Raw genomic sequence first — 13,297 nt, 5'->3', positions numbered from 1 at the left:
TTGCACTGTTTTACCATACTACTTTAATATTGCAGTATTTTAACAAAATATCAGAACATATACCAAATGCAATAAATAAATGAAAATTGGCAGTAATATATTATACTATAAAAAATAATAATTCTCAGGGGAAAAAAACTTAATAGAACAGCTAAAAATTACAGTTTTTCAGGAGTATTAAATAAACTAACCTTTCACTATACAGTCTTGAACCCAAGCAAGATTTGAAATTCAATCACAAAAAGTGGAATCATCAAAACTTTGCTGAATAGAGCATATTGTTGTTATATATATATATATATATCATATCATATCATATCCAGGTCATTTCACAACTAACAGAAAAATGCAGAGAATACCAAATCTCTCTATGTTTCCTCTTTATTGATTTTAAAAAAGCATTTGATACCATAGAACACAATGTAGTCATCATCAGTGCCTTACTGTGGACCCTACTTACATCCACAACACGTACATACATTATGTCGGTGAAACTGGAAAAGGGGAGCCAATGTGAGTTATGGACATTGAAGTCCCCAAGAAGGGTGACTGCAGAAGGATGACTTGAAGAGGTAAGAGTGATTGACAGAGTTTGGAGAGTGATAGAGATAGTATATGAAAAGGGCAGGCTGGTTTGGTAGAAAAATTTTGAGCGAAAGCACTCAAACAGTGGCGATTCAAGGATGTGCAGTCTCTGGCATGGTGTGTTGGTTCTGATGAATGCACAAGTCCCACCCTTGTGCCAGAAAGAGCTGTGTAATGTATATTTTGGGTAGTTGAGGTGGACAGTGGCTTGAGATTGTCAGTTGGGTATAATAAATTTAGCTTAATCCTTTATCCAAGTGTGAGCAAACAAAGTTTGCTCCTGAAAGTATCTTCAGGACTGGGATAAGGTGGTACAACACCAGGGCAACTCGTTGCAAAGGTGGAGCAAACTACCAACACTCCTGTCTCAGTATCTCCTATAATGCAAAACACATCTCCTTGCGGATATGTCTATGTTATGCATTAAGGGAAGGGCCACTACCCCCAGACTAGTTTCTACCTTTATTGAGGTCTCTTCAGTGGGAGCCAGGCCCAAGTTGAGATACCAGGCAGAAGCATTAGCAGGTCATCTCCACCTATAGGAGTTGCCAAATAGTGTGCCACCCTTTTTTAATAAATTACTCTGGATTTAGAGAAAGATGTTGAAAGTTTATTTTTCACTTAGTTAGAGTATAATAAATTTAGTTTAATCCTTTATCCAAGTGTGAGCAAACAAAGTTTGCGCCTGAAAGTATCTTCAGGACTGGGGTAAGGTGGTACCACCTTACCCCAATCCTAAAGATACTTTCAGGCGCAAACTTGAGGTAAGGTGGTACCACCTTACCCCAATCCTGAAGATACTTTCAGACACAAACTTTGTTTGCTCACACTTGGATAAAGGATTAAACTAAATTTATTATACTCTAACCAAGTGAAAAATAAACTTTCAACATCTTTCTCTAAATCCAGAGTAATTTATTAAAAAAGGGTGGCACACCATTTGGCAACTCCTATAGGTAGAGATGACCTGCTAATGCTTCTGCCTGGTATCTCCACTTGGGCCTGGCTCCCACTGAAGAGACCTCAATAAAGGTCGAAACTAGTCTGGGTAGTGGCCCTTCCCTTAATGCATAACATTAGACATATCTGCAAGGAGATGTGTTTTGCATTATAGGAGATACTGAGACAGGAGTGTTGGTAGCTTTCTCCACCTTTGCAAGGAGTGTCCTGGTGTTGTACCACCTTACCCCAGTCCTGAAGATACTTTCAGGCGCAAACTTTGTTTGCTCACACTTGGATAAAGGAATAAACTTTCAACATTGTTAGTTGGGGTTCTAAAAGGAATAATACTTCTGGTTTAGATGTAGGTGGTGGTGCAGATCATTTATATTGCTGTTTAGACCACAGATATTGGTGAAGTGAACTGGATGTGGAAATTGTTTTTGGTAAGAATTAATATTGATGGGTTCTTTGGTTGGATTTTTGATATTTTTTGGGGATGTTTTTTTTTGCGTTTTTTTTAGCTATTTTTTGTGGGATAATTTTTGAGATCCACAGTAAAATCGCATTTCTTTGGTTGTGCTTCATTGTATTTTGTGAGGAAGAGATAAACAGAAAGCAGGGCAGGGAGAGGTGACCAACTCACAAACATATTGTCCACAGAGAGGGAACTCGGTCTTCTGTCCATACGTGGTCTCAACAGTTCTTTCTGCAGCCACAGTATTTGTTCTCCCTCCAGTCATGAACTGGCAAAATACATGGTTGCAGGATATGACACTGGCTGATCAGGAAGCCTCTAGATTTGTTACAGACCTGTTCGGTCCTTGTACTGTCCAGTGGCCATCCTATGAAACCATTTTACAGCTGTACCCTCAAATGGGGAGGGTCCTGGTCCCTACAGTGAAATTGGTATGTCATTGAGTATATCACTCTTGCTGCATGCGAGAAGAGTTGTGGGAAGATAGAAACCAGAACCCTTGCTCTAGCAACCAATCATGGCTGGCTGCAGCCATGATTGGTTGCTTCAAGTCTCTAATAAGCAAGGTGGTGGTGGTGGTATTTCACTGGGTGATGAAAGATATCTATCTTTCATCACCCAGTGAATATCACTTATCACCTAGAGGTCTAGTTGGCATTCCTCCAACTAGGGATGATATACTTTTTTTGGGCAATGTTTGCCAGAGCCCCATTTGTGGAAACAAGCTATACTGCTGGAAGGTAGACTTGACTGTGAGAGGCTATTTATTGTGCATCGACAACCCTTTAGTAGTCCAGGTCTAGAAGACTGCAAGTAAATGCCATTTATGGTTGTGTTAATGCCACGGATGTTAGTAAAGTGAATGTGAAAGTGAGTTTTTAGTGAAGCGATTCTGGTATGGTTTGTAGTTGTGGCTGGTTATGATGTGAATATTTTGATGGGATTAGTTTATGAGGGAGATTTTCTTTTGTCTTAGTGTCACTGTTATTGTTTGCAAGAGTCTTCATAAGTTTGAATAGATGGAAGGATATAGGGAGGTGAGAGAAGATTCTCTCACATGCAGTGAGAGAATCTGTCTTCTCTAAAGACAGATAAATATAAATTGAGGATGCCAAGAAATTTTATTCTTGTTTTAATCCTTTATATAATGTAAAAAAACAAAGTTTGCACATGAAGTGTCTTGATGGACTAGTATATAGAGACTAATGATTTCATATCAGTTGCCGTAGTATGCAATAAATATGTAAGTAATGGCAATAAATATCTACGTGACCTATGTTAATTGTAATTAAACTAAACATTTATGGCTAGTTGGCATGAAACAAGCACAAGAGGATCATTTAAACTATAATGACAGTCGATTCATGTCAACTTGCAATGAGGTTTTATAAATCTGGTCACCCTAGCATACAGAAATTACAGAAATAACAGATCTTTATTTTGGTCTTCTAAGGCAATTCTTACTGTATCAATCTGCCTAGATCTTGATCTTCTCCTACGTCTTTTTTCCTTCCATCCTGGCAAAAAACACTTTATTAACCTTTTCTCTCCCATTCTGTTTAAGTGACCATACCACCTGAAATTAGCTCTGTTAACACATTCCCGAATGCTGACAGTGTCGATTCTTCTCTAATATCTTAGAGAAGAATCGACAATATTAATAACAAAAGAAGAATCGCAATATTAATAACAAAAAACATAATTTAATGACATTTCTTGCATGGACTTTTACAATTCCATGATGAAACAGTCAAAGTATTTGGAAAAAATTCAGTCATCTAAAAAATACGACAAAGATATTAGTAGTGTATGTCATGGACCATCTACACAGTAAATATTTATATAATTTGACAATGCTAATGTGAGACTGACATGGCATTAAATATCAGAACTCTCATATCTGTTGTCTCCAGTCTTTGATGAAGTTTTATTTTTAATCCAGCTCTCAGTCCCATAAATTAAAACTGTTATTCTATCGTGTTGAATTGTCTATTCACTAATGATGATCTCTTATATTCAGATTGAAATGCTTAATAAAGTGTTATGAAACCTCTTGTGCCTACATAGTTGAGTGTTTGTTTTAGAGTGTCACAAATGCCATTAAAGACGTACAAAACTTTACAATATCACATTATGGTAATTCTTTTGTTCAGTCCATTGATTTGTATATTTAGATAGAAGCATTCTAGAAGATAACAAATTTTTGGCATGGTAGTGCAGACTGTCCACATTATGCAGTATTCAACGAGAGCAGTGAATTTTTGTCTAGTCTTACATGTTGCATCCTCTTAACTACATATAGTCTTATGGTCAGCTGCATCAGTGGAGGGGGTACTTAAGGGTCAAAGCTGTATAACTGAGAGGAGACCTCCACATAGCCTTTAAAGGAATGCGGAGAACCGACCAGGGCTTCTGACCTAATATCGAGTCCTCACCTTCTCGTGGTGCACCCTGTTGGGAATCTACTTTGACACTAAACGAACGAGGATGGGCTGGCAATTTGGGATTTAGCCGACCAAATTGTATTCTTATTGGTTAAACCAAAATAAAAAATGATGGTACAACATGACAAAATTTCATGCTGGCTGGGGCGTCGCCCGGTTAAACAAGGCCCCCGTTGTTTTCGCCAGGGAACCAGGGCGAACAGCGAAAAGTCAGCTACTGGAACAAATCTGAAAACAAACCCCAACTCAACATCACCAGAGTTAAAGATCGGTACTATCAACGTAAGAAGCCTGAATGGCAAAGAAATGGAGCTAGCTGAGGAATTAGATAAGTACCAGAACCGACATAATAGGGTTGACTGAAACAAAAAAGACCAAAACTGGTGAGATCTTTCTGAGTAATAAATACAAAATGTTATATTCAGGCAATGACAATCAAGGAAAAGAAGGAGTAGCCATAGTATTCAACACAAAATACGAGGCTAATCTTCTTGAATGGCAGTCAGTTTCAAGTAGAGTAATGTGGGCAAATATGAGAATGGGGAATTGGACAATGAGACTTATTTGTGCCTATGGTCCCACAGAAGGTTCTACTAAGGTAGAAGTGGAGGAATTTTTTGATGCTTTAGAAAAAGCAACTGACACAATGAAAAAGGAAAAGTTGGTCCTTGTTGGGGATCTAAATAGCAGAGTAGGAAATGATTGTGAGACATACAAAAATATATTGCGAAAATTTGGAGAAAAGAGCAAAGCTAATAATAATGGCAAATATCTGTTGGATTTCTGCTCAGGACATGGACTGGTTATTACTAACACCATGTTCCAACATAAAAATGTGCACATATTCACATGGAGAGAAGAGGCTAGGAATAAGAAAAGTCTCATTGACTATGTTATTGTTGATAGTGATGTTTTCTCCCTGGTGCAGGACACCAGAGTGTACAGATGATTTGAAATTGGAAGTGATCACTATTTAGTCTTGAGCAGGATAAAATTGAATTTCATATTGAAAAGAATAACATATAAGAAAGTTTTAAAGCGAATCAAAGTTGAGCAGTTCTCAGATGTGAACTGCAGACTAAAATACAGAAAGATTATTGAAAAGAAAATGAAAGAGTTTGAGAACAGAAATCAAGCCTTGGAGATTCAATGGCAAACTCTGAAGAAAACATCGATTGATTCTGCCAGAGAGGCATGTGGTGAGGTTGTGTGCAAGGATAAAAAAATCAGAACTCCCTGGTGGACACAGGAAGTTAAAGAGGCAGTGAAGGAAAAGAAGAAAGCATATCAAAAGTTCCTCGCAAATAAGTCAGCTTTTACTCTTACAGAATACAGAGACAAATGTAAGAAAGCTAAACAGTGTGTAATACCAGCTAAACAAAAGTCATGGGAGGATTTTGGCAAGAATATAAAAAATAAATATCAAGAAGGTGGCAAAATATTCTGGAGGTTGTTGAAGAAGCTTAGGAATGGAGGAAAGAGTGCTGTAAAAGGAGTTAGAGATGATAAAGGTGACATGAAAACAGGAGAAAAAGATATCCTTGAAGTATGGAGTAATTACTTTGAAAAACTGCTAAATGAAACAAGCAGTGATGACAGCACAGTGATAAAAAAAACACTGACCAGGCATGCAGTCAGGAATACATATCCATACTTGAAGTAGAAAAAGCCATCAAAGGCTTGAAATGTGGAAAGGCAGCAGGAGTAGATGATATTCGACCAGAAATGCTGAAGTATGGTGGTATAAAAGTCTTACAGTGGCTGCACTGCATAGTTCAGAAAGCCTGGACAGAGGGGCGAATTCCCGATGATTGGAGTAGAGCTCTCATAGTACCCATATATAAAAAGGGAAATAAAATTGCATGTGAGAATTACAGGGGTATTTCCCTACTGAGTGTTCCTGGCAAGATCTATGCAAGTATACTTGAGAAACGGTTGAGAAGAATTGTGGAAGAAAAGCTTGGTGAAGAACAAGCTGGATTCAGGCCAAATAGATGCTGTCAGGATCAGATCTTCACTTTACGACAAATAGTCGAGAAGGCCTGGGAATATAACAAAGATCTGTATTTACGTTTTGTCGATTTGGAAAAGACATATGACAAGGTGTCAAGAGAGAAGCTATTCAATACGCTGCAGTTATATGGTGTCTATGGGGCATTATATCAAGCAATACTTAGTCTTTATTTGAGTTGTAAGTGAGCAGTTAGAATTGAAGGAAGTACAGGAAGATGGTTTAATGTTAAATCTGGTGTGAGACAAGGATGTACATTATCCCCTCTGTTATTCGTTATCTATATGGATCACATTATGAAGGAAAGTGGTATTAAACCTAATATCAAAATTGGAGATGTTAATATCAGCTCTTTGCTTTATGCGGATGATGTTATACTTCTAAATAAATCCGCTACAAGTCTGCAAGATTCTCTGAGTAAATTGAATAGCTGTTGTAATAGATATGGTATGAAGGTCAGCAATAAAAAGACAAAGACAATGAAAATAGGCAGAATCATTGAAAATGTCAACTGTGTTGTGAATGAAGAACCTGTGGAACAAGTAAAACATTTCAGCTACTTAGGCACGATTTTTAGTGAAGATGGTAAATTAAATATGGAAATAGACAACAGAATCAACAAAGCTGGTATGGTAGGAAGTCAATTGAATAAATTCATATGGAGTAAGAGAGAAATTAATCGGAACACTAAATTAGCTGTATACAAGACAGTGTTCAAACCAGTTTTAACTTATGGATCTGAGAGCTGGGTCAGAAGTAAAACACTCGACCAAAGACTAGAGTCCACAGATATGAGAGTCCTGAGAAAGATTCGAGGTGTGAACAGATGGCATCTATGGCAATATCATATTAAAAATGAGGATATTAGGAAAGAACTTGACATTGTCAGCATCCAGGAATGCGTTAGCAGAGCTAATCTCAGGTGGTATGGTCATTTAAATAGAATGAGAGAGGAAAGATTAGCAAAACAAGTGTTCTCTGCCAGGTTGGCAGGAAAACGACCCTGAGGAAGACCAAGATATAGGTGGATTGATACGGTACAAAGTGCCTTAGACGATAGAAATATAAGATCTGATAATGTTGGAGTCTTGACAAGTGACAGACTGATTTGTAGGAAAATTCTAGATAGGAAGTTAGTAATGATGTAATTTTTTCATGTAGTACTGTCATATCCTGTACACCCCTTGAGGGTACGTGGCAGGAATTTGATGATGATGATGCATCAGTGGAGGACGACTCTCCACTCATCCCTGTGGTCATCTCTTTCTCTCTCACTTCTACTATGCATTAGACTTTTCTTTTCCTAATACCATCAGGCTTTCTTGTACATTTGTGCTACCTTAGACCTATAACACCCCAGAATAAAAGTGACCTGAATAAAGGTCAAAACTACTGTTCTGGATAGTGAACCCTTCTCAGAATACATAGCTATATATATATATATATATATATATATGAGGTGGTATCAAAAAGTTTCGAGACTAGCTTTGTAACACGCCAACAGATGGCAGCACAGTCACAGAGCAGCTACCTTCATAAGTCTGTGTGCCAAAAGATATCGTCCTGTGTACATCAGGAGCTGTGCAACTGATGCTACTCTGACCACCTGCTTTACCACATCCGCGATTTCATTATGGACAGCAAGTTAGAACAAAGACCAAACGTGAAATTCATGTTTGAAAAAATGTGAAATTTGAGAATCATTACTAGTGACGAAACTTTGGTGTATGGGTATGACCCTGAGATGAAGCAACAGTCTTCACAGTGGAAGAGCCCATCATCTCCATGACCGAAAAAGGCGAGGCAGGTCTGCAGCTCGACCAAGTGCATGCTCATCGTCTTTTTCGACATTCGTGGCATTGTGCATCGAAAATTTATCCTCATGGGCCAGACCATCAATAGCGAGTTCTATTGCCAGGTTTTAAGGCGCCTGAGTGAGCACATTTGGCGAAAGCGACCAGATCTGTGGTGTGCAAAAAACTGGATGCTCCACGACAACAATGCACCCTGTCACTGAGCTCTCCTCACACGAGTTTCTCACCAGAAACAACATGCTCTCACTTCTGCACCCACCCTACTTGCCAGATTTGGCTCCTGCAGACCTCGCCCTCTTCCCAAAGATGAGGATCCAGCTCAAAGGTCACCGTTTTGACATCATTGCGGAGATCCAGAGCGAATTGCAGAAAGTGCTTGACATGCTTCGAAAAGAAGACTTTCAGGACACATTCCAGAAGTGGCAAGAATGCTGGGAGTGCTGTATTGATATGCAAGGGGACTATTTTGAAGGTGATAGTGTGTAAACGTAGATAAATAAAGTAATTTCTCGTAAACAGAGCTAGTCTCAAAACCTTTTGATACCACCTCGTATATATATATATATTATTATTATTATTATTATTACATGCCACCTCCAGGGAGTCCAAAGCCTCATCGAGGGAGGGCACCTACTCTCCATCTCAATCCACCAATTACAACTACCTTCATCATCTACACCAACACCATCTACCGCCACCACCATTTGTATTTTCACAGACAATCACAAACATCCATGCCCACAGCAGGATTCAAACCAGTAGCCTTTGGCTGGAGAGTGGATACGCTAACCACTTGGACAACCAGGCCAGGTCTAAAAAGAAGAACGCTCTGTGTTTTGAGGTACTAGAACAATTTGATTCATCTGCCTCCATATACTAGTAGCTTATTTGTGAATTTTACTTCATTCACAAAGTTTGTATGCTCAAGCTTGGGTAAAAGATTAAAACACAAATATACATTCTTCCCTAGTATAATGAAATTTTTGAGTGGTGATGACAGGCACCATTAATACAAAAAGAAGGAAAAAAAAATTCAGGGCAGTATGCACTTTGGAGAAACATCACTTAGATCTGCTGAGTTAATAAATTACCAAATGAGATCTTGAATCTGTGGCAGAGTATATAGAAAATAATTTTAGAGTTTTGTATTATTGTTGCCTTAATCAGATAGGGTTTTGAAATTCTATGTAACAAAAAGTCATCAGTCTTTATAGATTATAAAGGACATTTAATTTTTTAAATATTTGTTTAAAATGTTATTTCTATACCTAACTTTTAAATTTTCATAGAGTACAACAAATGTTCTACTTGTACTGTTCATAAAATAATGTATTCTTCATGTTTGTTTACAGATTAGTAATAAATCTAGTTATGCCCTGGTTAACTTAATTCCTAGAGTAAGTATATACATTATTTTTGACATATCTAGAATTCTGAACACAAAAATTGTAGAAAACTAAAATTTCTTTCAATGTTTCATGATATTTCAGTGTTTTTGTTGTGCTCTTATACATTTGTTTGATTGAAATGTCACAATAACGGACCTAAAAGTTTGATATAAAGATACATGGCCAAAACTTTTTTTTTGATGCTAAATTTTTTTAAAAAAAAGAGTAGTGTAAACCACAATAATGTTACCTCTTATTCATATATAACTTCATTATTTAATAAATCTCATGTTTACAAAGATATTCTCCATGTCTCCCATTTATTACTGCAAAGTTCAACCAGCTTTTAAGTTTCAAATCACCTACATAACATCACACTGTTAATACTTGCATACAAAGGAAGAATTATGTTCATTATTAATTATTATTTAATATTAACAGTTTATTGGATGAATACAGCACACAGGTATGAAATGAACAGCAGTTTAATTAATGACTGCATCATCTCTTTAAACTGCTGTTCATTTAGTATTTAAAATGTGTAAGGAAGTTTTCCAATTGGCTATACTACAAATTATAGATATCAAGAAATTATATACTTGGTTTTATCCCTTATCCAAGTGTAAACAAAAACGTTTGCACCTGAAATATTTTCAGGACTGGGGCAACTCGTTTATAGAAGCTAATGACTTCACATCACTTGCCTTAGAATCCCATAATGCAAAGCACATATCTTTATGGACGTGTATAATGCTATGCATTATGAGAAGGGTCACTACCCAGACCAGTTTCAACCTTTATTGAGGTCTCATCAGTGGGAACCACACCCAGAGGTAGAATATATAGAAGCTAATGACTTCACATATGAGTTTCCCCAGTCCTGAAAATATGTCAGGTGCAAACTTTGTTTACATACAATTGGATAAAGGGTTAAACCAAGTATATACTTTCTTGTTATCTTTAATTTATAGTATAAACAAGCAGAAAAACTTCCAACAACTATCTCTAATGCAGAGTAATTTAATAATAAGGTGTAACACCTTTTGGCTACTTGAATATGAAAACATGACTTCTGCATTACTTCAACCTTAGTTTCACCTCTGGGTCTGGTTCCCACTGATGAGCAACCCTTTACTTTTTCACCTCAATAAAGGTTGAAACCAGTCTCATTTAATTCTCCTTCATTCTTATCATGAGTTTTCTCTGCTACCCAATCAATTTTTGGATAATTTAAATCAACCATGGGTTCTAAGGGGTGGTGATTGCATAATATTATGAAATTCTTGACTTCATAATCTCCCACTCAATTTTGTGTCCTAATTTTCCAAGCTTTAGTTGATACCAAGGAGTCTGTCTGATTTCTGCATTTATCCGACTTGAAAACAGTATTTAAATTTTCGTACACTTGCAGATTGTCAGCCCATAGAGTTCCTATTCTGGTGGTAGGGCTGCTACAAAAGCATCCAGACATGCATTTTATACACAAGCATTTACTCTTGTGTAGATGTTTCAGTTATACCGCCGATACCTGGTCACCAGAGCCTCGTTTGTGATAACAGGTTCTACCACAAGTAGGTGAGGGTGGTATTTGAGTGGGAGAGGCTATATGTTTTATATTATGAAGTTTACTCTCGTGTAGATGTTTCAGTTATACCGCCGATACCTGGTCACCAGAGCCTCGTTTGTGATAACAGGTTCTACCACAAGAAGGTGAGGGTGGTATTTGAGTGGGAGAGGCTATATGTTTTATATTATGAAGTCAAGAATTTCATAATATTATGCAATCATTACCCCTTAGAATCCATGGGTGACTTAAATTATCCAAATATTGATTGGGTAGCACAGAAAACTCATGATAAGCATGAAGGAGAATTTATTGATCTGTTATGTAACAGCTTTCATAAAAATAAAACAACCCTTTTAATAATTTTTTTAATGTTTAAAGGTTTTTAATAATAATTTTAATATTCAGTTACTAAGTGATCACTTTGCAAAGGTATATCATCAGGTGGTAACTTTGCAGTTATTGATGTGAGTGAGGTAGATGAACTTGAGGCACTCAGTATATTGAAAAATATCAATGTGAATACAGCAATGGGCTTGGATGGTATGTCTGCTCGTGTGCTATGAGAATGTGCAAGTAAACTGGCAGTGCCTCTGATGAAGTAGTTTAATCTATATCTCAGTTCTGACAAGGTTCAAAGTGAGTGTAAATTGGGTAAGATAGTTCCATTACATAAAAGTTATTTCGAGACAGAAGTAGCAAATTACAGACTAGTTAGTCTGGAGTGGTGGTTAAAGTATTGGAAACCTTCTCCCAAAAAATCAACACGATTGAAAAACAGCCCGAAGCATTTCACAACCAGTGTCTAGACGCTAACGTGATGACTGTCATTTGCAACCTCATTGCCTCATCAGTTCAAGACATGACTGAGGTAGAAAACAAGGAGTATAAGGCCACCTTCATGAATTACCATTCTGAAATCGATGCAGTGCTAAAGGATGACATTTGCTGAACTCTCTGAAAAGTGAAGCTTTGACTTCAAGAAAATTGTAAATTGTCACTGCTTCAGGCCCACTATTACTGGGAGAGACAGAAGAAACTTCCTGCACTTAAGAAAAGTGATCTGTGATAACTCGAGGAGCAGATCTGCATTATATTCACCATGAACAAGTTAGAAGGCACCAGCTCCTTATCATCCCATGTATGAGTCCAGCCAGATCTGACCTATACTGAAAACGAAGGAAGGCACTGTTTATGAAAAGAACTGAAAGAGAAAAGTCAAAGTGGAGACAAAGCATGGACAATTAATTATAAAGAAGAAACATTTGTGAGAAATACAAATTCTGTAAATAACCAGTGTGGAAACTTGAATCCATAGGAACTGTGTTGGACCCATGCGATCAACAGCAAACTTCACAGAACCTTCCAGATCTATTTCACAGATATATGCAGTCTCATTTCTAACCTCAACGATGTTTGCTTTCACCTCCAGACAGCCAAACTTCACCTATTTTTCCCGACAGAAAGAAAATCTCAAACTTATTTATCTCTGCTTTCCCAACTGTGCTACCTTGAAGACCCTCATCTAATAAATGACAGACAGTATGGCTTCATTCACTGCGAATCAGCAGGGGATGTACTAACCTATGTCACCCATCTGTGGACAAACACCTTAGAAAGGTTTCGCAAATCTGAAGTGGTTGCTATTGATATCTCCATGGTTTTGGACCAAGTCTGACACAAAAGTATATTAAGTAAACTCCCATCATTCGGTCTGCTTCCTGACTTCTGCAATTGCATAGTCAGTATTATAATTAGTGATTTTTATTTAAAGGATATTATCTTAATATTAATCCTACTGGCTGCACCATTATTTAAATATGGGATTTTTATTAAGTTAATCCTGTATATAGAAATGATCTCTGTTCAACAAATATTTTTTTAATTCCGTGTTTACCTATATATTTATTTATTGCACAAGAGCTCACTCCGATTGGTGCAAGGACTTCTTTTTTTTTTACTATTTCTTTCAGAATCCAAATAAATCACTGATTCAAGACCAAAATACAAAATAAACACATTTAATAAAACAAAAACAATATATAATCACGTCAAACAATATTACATAACTAAC

The 13,297-nt window shown here is 37.1% G+C and overlaps 1 protein-coding gene across 1 annotated transcript in view; it reads left to right on the top strand.

Annotated features, from left to right (window-relative positions):
• Positions 1-13,297, top strand: part of LOC150095193 (xaa-Pro aminopeptidase 1-like) — a 606,338-nt gene that overhangs the window by 371,410 nt on the left and 221,631 nt on the right. The window contains exon 15 of the mRNA XM_090410814.1: positions 9,624-9,668. Within this exon, the coding sequence (XP_090266940.1) occupies positions 9,624-9,668 (45 nt within the window). The remainder of the gene's footprint in view (positions 1-9,623; positions 9,669-13,297) is intronic.

Source organism: Typopeltis vanoorti, chromosome 20, assembly GCF_054136105.1.
Source record: "Typopeltis vanoorti isolate ZY-2024b chromosome 20, IOZ_Tvanoo_1.0, whole genome shotgun sequence".
NCBI lineage: Eukaryota > Metazoa > Arthropoda > Arachnida > Uropygi > Thelyphonidae > Typopeltis > Typopeltis vanoorti.
This window is presented reverse-complemented; position numbering and strand designations above follow the sequence as displayed.